Source organism: Danaus plexippus, chromosome 24 (genome assembly GCF_018135715.1).
Source record: "Danaus plexippus chromosome 24, MEX_DaPlex, whole genome shotgun sequence".
Lineage (NCBI taxonomy): Eukaryota > Metazoa > Arthropoda > Insecta > Lepidoptera > Nymphalidae > Danaus > Danaus plexippus.
The window spans coordinates 3528453-3544491 of record NC_083552.1 but is presented as its reverse complement, the minus strand read 5'-3'; the positions used below and the strand labels follow the sequence as shown (position 1 = coordinate 3544491).

Genomic DNA, 16039 nt, shown 5'->3' with positions numbered 1-16039 from the left:
CTACTACCTGGTTTGGTTATAAGTCTGAAAAAAACTCGTGTTTTAAGGACGAATACTTCAAGTTAGAACACAATAGAATTATAATCGTCAACAAAATATTAATCTTAGTTTCCAAACATGTTTTTAAGATTATATTTTCTCATATACAATGAATCAAGCGATTATTCGCCCGGTATATAATTAATTACTAATAGTATTTTGTAATGATAATTTATAGACTTTATATCGGCTATTCGATAAAGATCTTTAGTCACCTTTCCAATAATGTTGATACTTCTATGCAACCTCTTCAAACAAAACAAGCATGATTCATTACGTGTATAATATGATATCCAGCCTGGTATTGTTCAAAAAGCGGCTAAATCAATGCCATTATTTTAATACGAACATCAACGCCATCTACCGGCGGGTAGAAGAACTTTGGTAGGCCTAATATTTAGATTCCAAAAATATACAAACATTTCTATATTTTCTATGCAAATGAATATTTTCTATTTTTATTACTGATCCTTTTTTAACAGATATTATTCTCATTAAATTTTATCGCTTCAAGACTAACGCCATCTAGCGCGTGGTTGCTGTACCGCAGAGGAATTAAATTCTAAAGTTTTTGATTGTTCGAGGTTCATTTATTATATTCGAGTGTTAAAAAAGTTTGTCTTTTTTTATGATCATCATAAAATACTTTCCCGCCAGTCCCGGGACTCGTAAAATGTTGAGAGCCTGTGTAGGGTCGATTAAATTGTGTCGTGGAGCGTTTAAAAAACTTCGATAATTATTCCGTAGTACGAACATTTCAAAATTATTATCGGAACTATTCCAACTGCGCCGAAATAGAGTTCGTTCAGTTTTATGTATGTAGTTTTAAATTGTCATATAATTACTTAAATACAAGAGGCGTAAAAGAATTTTTCTCGGCGTTAAAGTAATTAAACAAGCCTTAGGAGCACGTGTAAACAGTGGCTAATGGAACTTTAATGTGAAATTGGGTTTATTATATCGCAAATAGAAATTCTTTAATATTTTTCATATAATATATGTATGTACGTATGTATTCATAAAGATTAAATCTTCTGAGTTACATATTAAATAGGTATAATTGATAAAATAATAAGTTATTTATAGAAATTTGTCAGCTATATATATATATATACAACATTCATATATACATATATAGATTCATTAAAATGCGGTAAACGGTGTGGGAATACGAACAGAATGGCCATGCGGGCACCATGCCAATTTTTACTACACCGACCATTCACTTCGATCCGTGACCACGTACTGTGACCATCCAACACCAGCTCCTCATACAATGGTCGCTCTGGGTCACTGACATAACACTAAACTTGTACATTTAACAGAATACCATTTAAAACTAGTGGATGGTCACAGTTTTCATTTCAATCTCTTGAAAGTTAACCAATTTAATGTGTAATGAATTTAATATTTTCAACTTTATTTACACATTACGAAGTTTCACTTTCGCTAAACATTATTCCCGTAGCTATTCTTATCGTTTAATGTAGTATTCCCTTAAACAATCAAGAATATTGCATATCTGATTAAGTTGGGTACCAATCAGAATTAATTGACGTAAGAATTTATACACCTGAGATTTAATTTGTGCTTGATTATGAATGGTTTGTTAGATTCTATATTTAAATTTAAGTACATTGAAGATTATTCTATGTTCTTCATAATTATTATATTCTTTATATACGAAAGTATTTTCAAAAGCGATGAAGCTTTTCCGTTTATGCTCGTGTGTACCCGACGCCCTGATGGCATGCGGTATTGTGGGTCACGTGACGTTTTTATTGAATATTTTATTGTATATTGTTCATTCATGCCAAGTTAAAGTCCACCTTTAATAGAATTGTAAACGATGTTGCATTCTGCAATAATAAATTTAAATAGCTCTTTGTTGGAGACGGATTTAGAATTTTCAATGTATTTATGTGGAGAGATTTCAGACTTAAATTATATCATAGCATAGCGACTGTTTGTGTGAAGGTAAATGTTTACTTAATATTAAAAATGAATCTTTCTTTACAAAACTGTATATTAATGACAGCTTGCAATCCAAATGGTAATAAAATAAGGTAAGATCCGTTAAGTGGAATGTACATGTATGTTTTATCACGTAATAATTTGATGTCACATCACAGAGATGTAAACCGCCGAGGTATATTCTGACCTCTCCTTTATCAGTATCGTACGAAATGACCGAAGTTTTAATATTTATAGCGTCAATACACGAGTTTGTATTGAATAGTTTATATAAATTTTACTTTAATTAATAGGAATTTTATTTATATAATGTAGAATTTAGTATCACTATTCGATTATTTCATATTTTCAATAATTTTACATTATAATAATTTATTATTACAGTCAATCAGACAGTGGAACTTGTTATGCTACTAGACATTGTCTTTACGACTCAAAGGGTTCCCCAAACAAGCAAGCCTCATTGTTATAATATTCGTGTCACATATGTGTAGTGGCCAATTGAGTGTGTATTTAAACGCGAGGCACATGAGTTTTATCAACAAAGCTTGCCATTTAAACATTTTCCATCGCTGTACTGACAAACCTGTTCTTGTGCCTTTTATTATGACACTATGTTTATTTCCAGGCCGCCCGCCCACCACGGCGCCTCATTGCTCGCTGGCGTGGGTGCTGTGCCCTCATACGCTCCACCGGGCAGAGCATTCTTCACACCACCACTGCCGCCAGAGTACAGGAATAACCCGTTTGCTGATAAGCCGACACTTAGAGGTAAGGATACGTAAGACGTCGTCTTAAACTGACTTTTATATTTTTCAACCATTTTGGCTAATACGGATTCAATTTGAGAGATTTTTTTTTAATTTAGAATGTTTTCAAATGTCAAAATCTTGAATTTTTTTTTAATTTTTTTATGTATATTTTAAATTTCTAGGCACAAACACAGATGGGAACAGTTATCTCAACAGACGGCCTATACCACCACCCTCTCTCGGACCAGGTCATGAACGGATCCCTATAAGACCGCCTGGACAGGTAAGAGATCTAGAGAAAACTGACGATAATCTAATGAAATTAATCAAGACTAACTCGTTTCCCAAAGAACTGCAATTAAACTTCGGAACTCCCTAACTTTGGTACGTTTTCGGATTAATCTGACCTGAAATTAAAAACGGGACCACTACAAACATGTCCAATTGCCTCCCTGGAATCCACTTGAACAGTGAATTTACCAATTTTGCAGGAAACGTCCTCGCCGCAAGTGCCAGCTCCCCCACCCGCGCCACCCCTGCCTCCAGTTGGACTCGAGCCGAAGAAAAAAGCACTGAACACACCAAGCTTTAAGGTACATAATAAAATGTAAAGTCACGAATACAGCCAACTACCCAACTCGTCACAATCCAAATGCACTTTTGTTGTTGTAATGCAATTTGCTCAAATCGAATGTAGTAAAACAACTCGTTCATAATAATGGTCGCGTGTTGAGGCGGCTGTGACTTTTGTTGTGAAATCGATTAAGTTTTTATATGCTCTCTTTTTATTTTCAGCCCGACGAGTTGGACGGTGATAAACATGGCACGGATCAAGCAAACTTCACGGATTTTGTACCAAATTCGCTGAACATCCCAACTATTTCGAGGATACTCTCTGGCTCGAACGGCAGGAAAGAAGATATTCCCGATGTTCTTCTAAGAACTGTTACTGCGAAGCCCCAACACAGTCCGGATAAAACATCTAAGAGCGATATATATGTGATGAAGGACGCCGGTGTTACACTCAGTGATTCTAACAAGGACAGCTCAACGGAAGGCGTCCTAGCAGTCCTGGATCCAGACATGAATAACTTAGATAGGCCCTTGATTATAGAACAAAATAGCGAGACTAACACCAGAAGAAATCTACAATACGCCACAAACAAGCAGGCGGATAGAAATGATAGTAGAAAAGACGACTACACACCAGCGACAACCATGGGCTTCGAACTCAGCGATCCGGAAATGTCCACCGAGAGATATCACAACTTAGCAAACGTTAATTCAGACAAAAAGATTCTGAAACACGACAAAAGCAACGGTCCAGTGCAAAGTCCGAGCACTACTTTGGACCTAGCGTGGAATGTCCACATATATTCTTCCACATTCATGTTTACCATACTCGCTGGTTTCTCAATATTCAAGATCATCAAATACGATAAAACAACACACCTCTTCAATCAATATTATTTCATAATAATTCACCTAATATTAGTATTCGTTTGTCTCATGAGAATATTCTACATGTTCTACGATCCTTACAACATTAACTATTCACTTCCTGTATTTATAAGCGAGATTCTTCTTCACGTTCCCGAAATATTCCTCAGCATAGCCTTCGCTTCCACAATTTTATTCCTCACCACTAGAATAAATTTCAAACCATCCTGCTGCGCGTTTCTGTTTCGTTCTAGAACTGTAATAGTAGGGGGTAGTATACACTTATTGTTCTGTGTAATGTTGCATATCCTTGAAAATAGTAATACAATTATTAGGACTCACCAGGGAGTCGAAAAAAGGGTATTAGGTCTAACTTGTCAAATTATATTTATCATGGCGTGCTTAACTCTCGGGCTATGCTACCTCTACGTGTATAAAATGCTTAAAGCAGTTTTGCAAAAGAAGAGTCACACTTACGTCCACGGCACCCAGAATCTCTACCAGGCCATCCACGTTAACTTGGCCACGGCCTTGCTTTTCCTTTTAATGGCAGTTCTACAGATTTATGGTATAGTTAGCATATATCAGGTTACTATGACGAAATTCGATTGGATACAGTGGGGCTATCAGTTCTCGTTGCGTTTGATCGAGATCAGCGTAATAGCCCTTATCTCCTGGGTGATAAGTCTGAAACTTGACGATCAAATGATATCTGGAATAAATATATTCCCCTGTACGGCGGGATCTAGTAATGAACAATTTGAATCAGACTATCCAGCCGTATGCAACACAAACACCAACCTCCATACATACACTCTTAGAACTGGTAAACCAATTTACGAGACCGCTGGTCCGCATCCCAGTATACCCGAACAATGCTATCCCATAGAACATCCGAGGTATCAGTTAAACACATTAGCTGGTAACTGCGATAATAATTCGGGCAACGAAAACTATTCCGGTAATAGTTCAATTGCGAACGCTGCTCACAGTAGTTCAACAGAATCTAGTAATGCCCCATCCAGCCAGGGCGTGACCAACCACTTGATCAAACATCATCCCAATATGGCAGGTTACAATGGGATAGAATCTGCATCAGATGATCACTATTCCAACTGCGATCCCGCGCTGCAATCCCTACAAGGGGACGATCCGTTAGAACACGAATATAACTTCATCCAGTATGGCAGCAACAGCGACTTCATTCGTGACAGCAAAAATCCGAATTATAACGGGTCTAATCGTAGTTCACATAACTTCAAACACATGTCCTACGACCGTGTCTCGTCCAGGACGAATAGCAATCCTCGCAAGAAGCAAAGAGCGAAGAATAAAAACGTCCAGAATTCTATGACCATGGGTTACGATCAGGCCATGAGTCACCACTATCACCAACCCCACATGCCTGATGAGTACGGCAATTATAATGCAGAGAATGCCTCCTACCACGCATCAGGGATACAGACTTTAAACCCGAACAGGAGCTACGAAGGCCCCTGTCATCAGATCAGGTCGTCCCAACGTCGTAATTCACCATCTGCCTCAATGGTGAACTCGAGCGGAAGTCAGAAACGTGGTAAGGGGGCCGGCTTCCCCGATAGACCGAAGTCCACAGATTTATACGGTTTCTCGGAGGAACCAAACGAGAGAAATCATCCCTGTAGTTTAGGCACTCCTCAACCAGCGCCTAGGAATTGTAGTTACGAAGCGGCCTATTCCCAGCCACAGGACGGGTTAAACCCGGACGAAGGGCCTAGTATGTTGGTCGCCCAGGACGGTTTCGTTAGGTTTAGGCCATTGGAAGATGGGCCCTCGCAAACCTGATTCACCATCAATCTGTCGTCCGCGGCAGAGAATCTAAGTTTTTAGGACGTCCAGTCCTGGGCGACACAGACTACGCTTGATTATCTGTGTTGCAGTAATTGTATATTGTAAATGAATAGGTTAGCGGTGCCCAAGTACCACTGCCTTTTGTAAATAGCATTTATTTTCATTTATTTTAGAAAACTTGTAATATATAAGTTTTATAATATCTCGATGACGAGCCACAATTTTATTTAACGAATTACGTAATCAATGTTGAATTATCCTCACACTGTCTAGTGTATGTTTAAAACGACCATTAATGTTGCCATTATCATCGTCAGAGTCGTGTCTAAAATAGTTACTCCGATATCATAATCTAGCCTCGGTTTGTTTTTAAATAAAGCCTATTTGCTTATTGTAAAATATCTTGCTATTACACATATTATAAATAAACATACTAATGACATTATTTTAGACACGACAGCTGATCATAATTTATAGTTATCAGTCATTTATTATGAAATGACAATTTAAATATATGTGATAATCTAATACACTTTGTTTTTAAAAACTCTGTCCATAACTTATGTAAGGAATATATCAAATAATGTAAAATTCTCAAAGACTTGCCGATAATATGAAAAATTTAACACTTGATTAATTCAAGTGTCACCAATTCCTTTGAGGAGGGCGAGTTCGTAGAGAGGTACATAATACGCCGACATCTCGATGTTTCACAGCTGTCATTAAATTTTATATCAATAGATATAAGTATGTTGTGTTTGTATCACATTTACTGTATGTTATTATTTATGCTCCTCATATATAATTTACACATAACTCGGTGTTAAAATTATCGACATTTATTCAGTGTTACCACATTTTATTGCGTCACTATGAAAGATTTTTTAGAACTAGTCACATTGAAATATCTATTTTCTGCCTTGGAAGTGAATACGCGAATTTTATATAACGGTTTAGTGGAGAAAAAAAAATAATATCATGATATACAAACAGATAGAATCGTTACTTATACAAGATATAAAATATACATTACGTAAAATGTTGTCACTACAATAGATAGGTTAAATAATTGTGTAAATTAGAATTATAATATTTAAAAAATAAAAAAATACAATTTTATTGGTGAATCAATGTTAATTTGGATTAAGCCGTGCTCATGTTATCATAATTCCTATGTAAATAAATTAATTAAGTGTGGTAAATGTATTAACTACCGTATGAAGCCACTTTTATTTCGTTTGTATCTGTAAGTTTTGTATATAAACGGTACTGCGGTAACAGACGTCTTGGAAATTACATTCGTGCGTTCTTCTTTCGTTGTAAATTATATGTATTTTACTTTTTTATATATATTTTAAAGACTGTACCTATTCTCATCATTTAACAAATTGACAACTGACATTTATTATGTATAAATTAAAATAAAAAGTATTGCGAAATATAATTTTAATTTTTCTTTTTAATCCTTCATTTAAAATAAAAAGAGATTTTTAAAATTTTTCTTCTATTCTAGAAATTTATAATACTAATTTAAAATTTACTTCAGCGTCGGCATCGTCTGAAGGTTTCTTGTAAAAGTTATAAATGTAATAAAAACCCAAAAACTTATTTACTAACAAATTCAGTTAAAATATTAATTTAAAATAAATTTATTGAAGAGAAAACTTAGGAGCTGCTTCGATAGTCACGGACGAAATTAAAACAGGGAATAAATTAAGCAACGCTTAAATTAGTTCCAAATAAGTTGTCATATGAAAAAAAGTTAGACAAATGGTTGTGTGATCATTCTTACATGCTACCATTATTTCCTTTTTAATTTCAGCGCCATCTATTGATATAAATCTGGTTCACTTGAAATAAAATATTCTCTTTTTGGCATAGCTGAACGAATTATATAAAATCTAATAGTTTATTCAGGCATGTTATGTGACATACGGACTAATGTTTCTATTTTTTTTTTTGGCCAAAGAGGGCAAACGAGCAGACGGCGTACCTGAGGGTGGTAGTACCGTCGCCCATGAACATCCTCAACATAGATTTACGGATGTGTTGCCATCCTCGAGTAGGGAAGAGGGGGGGGGGAGTGGGAAAGTGAGGGGAAAAGGGAAAGGGCATCGGCTCTCTCACTCATCGGACAAGACGTAGCCATTAAAGACTACTACACGCCGATCTTCTGAGAGGGTGGTACTTCCCCGGTCGAGCGGCAGTAACTTGACAACATAACATTAAGTCAAGATCATATTAAAAATAGGTATCTTGGTTCAAAACCATTTTACTTTAAGTACACGCTTAGAATACAAAAAGATGCTTTTACATTTATCAGACTTGTCTTTGGAGATTTTGAGACGATTTAAACATTTTCTGTCACATGTCAAATATAGCTTGAAAAAACTTTAAAATTATTTAGTAGGTACTCAATCATTGTTTTGAATTCCTGAAATGTACGGAACACGTTAAGGTTACGTTCAGCGAACCAAGAATATTGTCCTTAATCGAGGACAAACCTCTCATATAAAGATATAAGCAATAATTTAGGAGTCATAAAAATTTTATTTTATATACCAAAAAAAAAAAAAGAAAAGACAAAACAACATTTTGTAAATTTGCTTTATGTCATATTAAAGTCAATATAGATGAGAAATGGTTTTATAAAACAATGAAATATTTAACAATAGAAAATGTTATTACAATATACAAATTGTATACCAGTCTTAAAAGTCAAGCTCTTAAACGATTCGTTTTGAAGGTCATTTTTGACAGCTGTCAAATTATACTTTAAAATTACCGTAACCAGTACAGCCCTTATAAATATTATATACAGCTAAACAAAATGATTATAAATTAATTATAAATATTATATAATTACCTTCAAAAACGTCTAATATTTAACTAATCTTCCGTTATAGAAATTTCATGTCTATGTGTCAAGTGATCAAGACTAATCGCTGCAAGATTCTAAATCGTCATATACTCGGTCATTCATTCTATTTTTACGCGCCGAAAACTCTTCGCCCAACACTCTCATGACCTCGGCGTGAGTTTTACCATTTTTCTTATGTGATCCATAATTTTCTTTGACGAAAAGCGCAAAGTCGTTCGGGCCGCCTTTCCTCGCCGGAGTTGAAACAACGACGCCATCTTTGTTTTTCTTGTTTATGATAATCTCAAAAGTCCCGCGACAGTAGCCGCAACATTTTTTCGTTATGTCAATGGATTTGGAATGTCGTTTGATACTGAAAATACAATATTCATAAATAAAAAACAATAAAGTATATATTTATACGTAAATTTATATTATTAGAAATCTGAAATTCATAGTCCTAGGACTAAAATTGTAGATAAAATCATATGAAAGGCCTCAAAAATTGTTAACACACGTAAGATATAAAATAGGATTTAAAAAAAATTTAGAGAAAAGTATAATTTAAAGAAATGTGGGACAAAAGTTTAATATTTCTGGTATTTTATTGTGTAAATACAATGTCCAATTATATGCTTAAATTTGTTCAAAAACTTGTTCATAGATGTATCAGAATTATCACAAAATCGTGGTGGTTCAAAACTTGGCACGTGCCAATGTGATTTTTCCGAGTTATATATAGTTTCTAAGAGTATTTAGACACCACTGACAGAAGATTAAGGAAGACATCGTGAGGAAACCTGGACTTATATTACAAATTATAAGTTTGAAATCGGCAACCATCCGGAGCAAGCTCGGTGATTAATGCTATAACCTTCTCTATGTGAGAAGCTGCCTTTACTCAGCAGTGGACACCGATAGGCTGATGACGATGAATCTCAAAATACAGTATAAATACGATAATTCTTTACCTATAACCGCATTGTGTACACTTGTAACAGTATTTATAATGTATCTCCAAGTCATGACATCTCGATATTTCCCCCAACTCCGGATACTTCCTTAAAGAACGGGTTGCCCTGAGAAAAAAATTACAATATGTAAACATGACCTTAAAAACATTCCTCGGAACTTAATCAATAGATTTAAATAACATTCTATTTAAAAATATTGATAAATTCGATAAGTAAGCAGTTATTTTCCTGTCAACACTTAAAAAATACATATTTCTGTTACCATTCACTATGAATAAATATTTTTGATTGGAATACATTATAACAGATATATGAAATTAATACAATCAAAATATTTTTTTTATATATTAATATAATATCAATATTAATTCTGTATACACAAGTCATTCTAAGTATTTAATACATTTCTATAGGCTTATTCGGTCAATTTAAAATGCCAATCTGACACTGTCGGCCCTTTTGGATTGGATAATATCCATGATATAAATACATCCATGTAAGATGGATTTTTACTATGGATATCGCTAGTTGCGCCCCCCGTGTGACCTGCGCCCTATTAAGTTCTCACTTACATAGGGTTGCCATGTCTAAAATTCGAAAAGTCGTACTAGAATAAAAAATGAGCTAAGTTTCAATTTGCCTCAAAATTGTAATCAACTTTTCAGTTAAGCAAAACAAAAGTAAATTACCATTTCTTCCACAGCGGTCCGTGCCCTGCCCTCAATTCCCCATCTATCAGCCATGTCGCAGCGTGACATAGTTCGTGTATGAGAGTGTCCCTTAATCTTTGACAATTATCAACAACCTTATTCGATAACTTTATACTTGATGTTCTAATTTTTGTGCCTTTCGACGTTTTTATCAGCTTATTTGTTGTTGTACTGAAATTTAAATACAAAATTTATATTTAGATATAATTGGTCCTGTACTTGGTCTGATTTGATTAATCAAATATTTTTTTATTATAAAATATTTTTTATATAATGACATATACGTGACGTGATCACGGGCAACAAGGTGAGAAATTTTCAAAATTGCTTCAAAGTAACCGAAACATAGTGAGCATGTAGTTTAAAATATTATTAGGAAAACATTAGTTTTTTTTATTTTTTCTATACGAATATTTATGTACTGCTAGATGTCCTAAATGAAGACAATAATTCTTAATTATATAAATTCTGTCTTATATAATATTATATTATATTACCCGGCAGTGCTTCTTAGTTTTGTGTCCCAAATTATAGGCATATCTGCATCGAGGGCATTGTCAAATACATTTTTATTAAACTCCACAAACAATCTCCTGGCCAGTTTTTCTTTGAGTGATTTATAGTTGTCTCTGTACTGCATGGCTTCAGTGTGACAACGCCACGAGGGTATATTGTCTAAAAATTTTATTAAATAAATTATTATATTACATTGTATGGAATTTTTAGAGAATTTCTTAATTTATTTACAAACAAATGTAACTATTATAAGGTATGTGTTTCTGTATATTTTTGAAATATATATATATATATATATAGAGACAAAATTTGTCTACCTGCAAGTGACCCAACAAAACTACATCTATTAACGACATCATTTTTTGGTGTAACAGAAACATGTTTCACTTTTTCCGACAATGAGTTAACATCGTTTGTCATCACTTCAACAAGCTTGGTAACTGTCATTGACTTTTTCTTCTTGGATGTTGTATTGACATTAATTTTGGATTTCTGTTTAGGAGGTTCTGGAGTACTCGGTACTTTTTCTGTGAAAAGCTTCTTCTTTGATTTCTTATCACTATTCAACAAGTCTACTCGTCTTTTGGTTTCCGATTCAGTCAAATACAACTGTTTGTTCCTTTCCAAATCGCTTCTAATATTCTCTTTGTCATCGTCATTGAAATTCAACTTCTTTGATATCCCGTTGAAATTTTTGTGATTTTGTTGTATGGTTTTGAAGAGTGAGGGTATTGATTTCCATGTTTCCCCATATAAATCACTAAGAAGTTTCTGTTGTGACTGATATATCTTTTTTATGGAACACTGTTCTGAAGATTTACGTGCTTTGTCTTGAGGTGTTGAGGGTAGAGGGTCATTTTTTGGTGTTGCACATAGAATATTCTGAGCTGGTGACCAACCTCCTATACTTGGTCTATTCTCTTTGGGGTTAGCTGGCGATGTAAATTCTAAAGTAGCATTGAATGAAGCCTGAAAAATAAAACAAGATCTTAATTATACTTATGTAAAATTTCTTGTTTTTATCAGATATTAGAATACATGTCTGCTGTAAGATATAAAAAGAACACAATTTCATATAACAAGTAATACTTAGGCATTATTTTAAGTAGATCACTTTAATAACTTACATTCCCGGATTTACTCGGTTCCTTATCCAAATTAAGACATGGTAGATCATCACAGAATTCAGATGAATCATTGATAGTTACAGGAGAATATGTCTTTGCAGTTTTTATCTATAAATACAATTCACTACATTTAATACTTCCATTTTCTTTAAATTAGCGGCGCAATTTGTATACATTTCGATTTATTAATTATTAAGTAGGTATTAATAACAGAAACACACGTACGTTAGGAAATTCCAACCGTAATTTATCAAACGAATCATCAAGAATTATAACATCAGCTTTAGAACGCATATTCTTTTGTGTTGATATTTGTTTTACCCCATTTTTCTTCAAAGACAATTTTAAAAACCCTGTAAAAATGTTGATATGATAACACGTTTTATAATTTCTATTATATTTTGATTAACGTAATTATAAATGTAAACTTACGATTCCGTGGATTATTTTGAGATTTCGCGTTATCCATTTGAATAGATTCAGTAGATAGGAATATTGTACATATATTTCTTAATAAAGAAACATTTTAATAAAATATTTTTTTAAAAACACCAGCCGTTAGAAAATAATGGTATGATTTCTGACATTGACATTTCTACTTCATTCAATGTTCAATCACAGACTAGTGTAAAATTTTAAATTACATGGGCCATATACAATTAAAAAACTCATACTTGTTTTGAATTTGTAGCAATTTGATAAACGTCGAAGAATTAGGATAAATAATAATTTTGCACGAGTTTTAACTTCTTATGTTTTCAAATATATCTTGTTTACAAGCCTACCATAAAACGAGGAAATAATCTTAATTGTCATTAAATGGACATATGTATATATGTTATAAAATTATTTTTTAACTTTATTAATCCATTAGCCATTTAGTTTCAGGCCATTTTCCATGAAAAACATTATAAGTTCGAGCTTTACATTTTTAAATATAGTTGATAGCTATTGGTAAACCTAAAGCTTATTTTTATAACTAAGATAGTTTTTATTTTTGTATTGATTAAAGGTGTTACACTTTTTAATTATATTAGGGAATAAATAATACTTTTATTGATTAAACTACAAGCTCTAGTCTTTTAATAAATTTTAGAAACTGTTAACAATTAGCAAAACCACGAACCTTCGTAGACAAAAGTGCCTTTCATTTTAGTTTGCGTAAGCAGAACGGTGAGGTACAACTGGGTCAAGATGCTTACTGGCTATCACTTTGTTGGAGTAAAACTATTACGTCGCAAGTTCTTATTGTTAATGGACCTTATTAGCTATTTTCTACACCAACTGTCTTAATGTAGACTATCGAGAAAAATGTTATATATATATATATATATATATATAACTTCATTTATATTATTATAAAAAAAATGCAAGCTGTCATATATTCATAATTTCATTTCGAATTTATTTAAAATACTGGAAGTTACTTTATATGTTCATAATTTTTCATGGTAAATTTTATTAGTCAAATGATTTACTGTATAGAAACAATAGTTTAAAATAATGAGGCGAAGGTGATATCTTATTCGAAGCTTATATAATGTAAACCATAATCAGACGTTGATTAAGCAATCTATGCAGCTATTTATACCATACTCAATATATAACCTATTAGACAGTTTAAAATAACTTATAAGGCCAGCGTTGGAGGTTAACTCTCTATCATTCGTATATTGCAAAATTTAAGATAGCTGAATTATGGACATTACAATTGTATTTTTAAACTGTAATTGTCATTACAAAATATCTTGCTTTATTATTTGCTAATTGATTTCATATGCGTTATCTTTATTATTAATAAATATAATTAATTAACAGATTAAGTCTTTAATTTTCTGCTTCTTCTTTTTTGTTTATCTTTTTTGTTTTTCTTTTACAAAGAAAGGAAAGAAGTTTTTGATGATCACTGCATGTACCGTTTCGTTTGAATGATTTTATAATAGAGGTATCATTCATATGATTTATTGCTGTTACATTTCTGAACCTCAACCCCGAACAAATGGGAAAGTAAATAGTCCTTGCTGAAGATTTTGTTGTAAATTGCATGTACATTATGTTTACAAATAAAAACCATTTAAAATACTTTATAAAACCGCGTTCTTGGAATGTAATTAAAGTCAAAATATAAAGTGTAATTACTATTTCTGAAATAATAAAGATAATTCTGTTTGCGAGAAAAGTCTTTTTTTTTCTTAATAAGTGTATAATTTGAAATATTCCAAAATATCCTTTTTAGTACGGAACGGGGATATGAACTTTAGTTGTTTTCTGTTATTTATTTCGTATTATTTATTATTTGTATGAACTAATATAACATTTAAGGCAAAACAATAAAATGGCGATTATATAAAAGGGCAAAGTTAAAGAGAAATTATAGACGTTCCTTAAGTTTCAACGTAATTTATATTAAATAAAAACTGAAAACTATCTGTAATGAATTTCATAATGCGAACTCATGGTAATATCAATGAATTCACTGTATTTTCGTTGAAAAGTATATTTGCTATAATTTTTTTATTTCTTAGTAATTTTTTAATTAAGTTATTCTGTGTTAAACATATTAATCTAACCTAACCTAATTTTCGAACCTTTGTTTGGTTCTGTGTCACCAAAATGAACACTGCCATTTTCAGTGTTTTTATTTGAATTCATTGGATTCGACAAGTAAATTATCAATCGGAAACTTTGAAACTCTCAGTGCTACGTCCGACTATTTAAACTCGTATTAGGGTGTGGTAGATAACTAACGCAGGGAAATATTTTGCTTCAATTTCTTTCTTTTCATTGATACCATCTTTAAGCTTTAAATTTAAATATTGGCATTAGTCTTCTGTTGGCCCCTTGCCCTTACAATATTTCTGGTGATTGTGTGATGATAAACCTTCAAGTAGCCTGATAGGCTAAAGTATTGACAGTGCGAAATTACTATTGAATAAAATGAAGTAATTCTATATTGAAAAAAATATTTTTATCATAATCTAAACTGCGACCATGAAATATACTTGTTTTATTATAAAATTCTTATCTACACTAATTAATTCTTGAAGCATTAATTTTGAAAACGAGGGAATAAATTACCATAAAGGTCCATTCTGAAAAAATATTGTCGTCATTATCTTAATGCCATTAATTGATTAAAAAAAAATAAGAACGAGAAGAAAAAATAATTATATTTATTATAGGTGTGGTATAAACGATAACGCTTGTAATTCTAGATTAAATTATCTCTAGCCTGAACGTATTTTACTGATGAAGTATATAAAATAAACAAATGTACTCAATTCTTAATAGAAACGAGATTCACGTATGAACAGATTAAATATCGTCCGTTTGATTGCAGTTATAATATTTATTAATAACTTAGTAACAGACGAAAATGATAAGAAAAAAAAATTTAAATATACTTATTTACAAAGTTTTTTAATGTTACAGGGGGCAAACGAGCAGAGGGGCTACCTCATGGAGGGTAGTTACTACAGTCAATGGACATCTGCAATATAGTGTTCCGGATGCATTGCCGGTCTTGAGGAGAAGGGAACGGTAGAAGACTGCTGTCAAAGAACGTTGCCCTTGGTCTAAACTAAGAGTTGAGTTTTGTGAGTCGTTGGCACGCGATAAGGAAGGGCACCCGTTCCTGTTCGGCGCAGCACACCCTCGAGGTGTGCCCGAGATGGGCTGCGCAGCGCCAAGACCTTGTGGCGGCTCTCGGCGGAGTGGACTTGTCGCTTTCGAGTATCGCGGAGAAGATGCTCGAGAGTGACAGGTCCTGGCTGGCAGTGTCCGCCTTCTGTGAGACGGTAATGTCCACGAAGGAGGC

The 16039-nt window shown here is 33.1% G+C and overlaps 2 protein-coding genes across 4 annotated transcripts in view; one reads left to right on the top strand and one right to left on the bottom strand.

Annotated features, from left to right (window-relative positions):
* Window positions 1–7479, top strand: part of LOC116775879 (uncharacterized) — a 282405-nt gene extending 274926 nt beyond the window's left edge. For all 3 annotated transcript variants that reach the window (XM_032668891.2, XM_032668890.2, XM_032668892.2), the window contains 4 exons: window positions 2642–2784; window positions 2948–3048; window positions 3257–3358; window positions 3561–7479. In XM_032668891.2, coding sequence (XP_032524782.2) covers window positions 2642–2784; window positions 2948–3048; window positions 3257–3358; window positions 3561–6029 — 2815 coding nt within the window. In that variant the 3' untranslated portion in view covers window positions 6030–7479. The remainder of the gene's footprint in view (window positions 1–2641; window positions 2785–2947; window positions 3049–3256; window positions 3359–3560) is intronic.
* A 1145-nt stretch (window positions 7480–8624) lies between these two features.
* On the bottom strand, window positions 8625–12795 carry LOC116776050 (germ cell nuclear acidic protein-like). Its single transcript, XM_061524420.1, has 8 exons — window positions 12655–12795; window positions 12448–12575; window positions 12223–12330; window positions 11413–12064; window positions 11077–11254; window positions 10559–10750; window positions 9867–9974; window positions 8625–9268 (listed from the first exon to the last, which is right to left on the bottom strand). Exons 1-8 carry the CDS (start codon window positions 12689–12691, stop codon window positions 8974–8976), a joined length of 1698 nt encoding a protein of 565 aa, XP_061380404.1. The 5' UTR covers window positions 12692–12795; the 3' UTR covers window positions 8625–8973.
* Between the last annotated feature and the right edge of the window lie 3244 nt (window positions 12796–16039).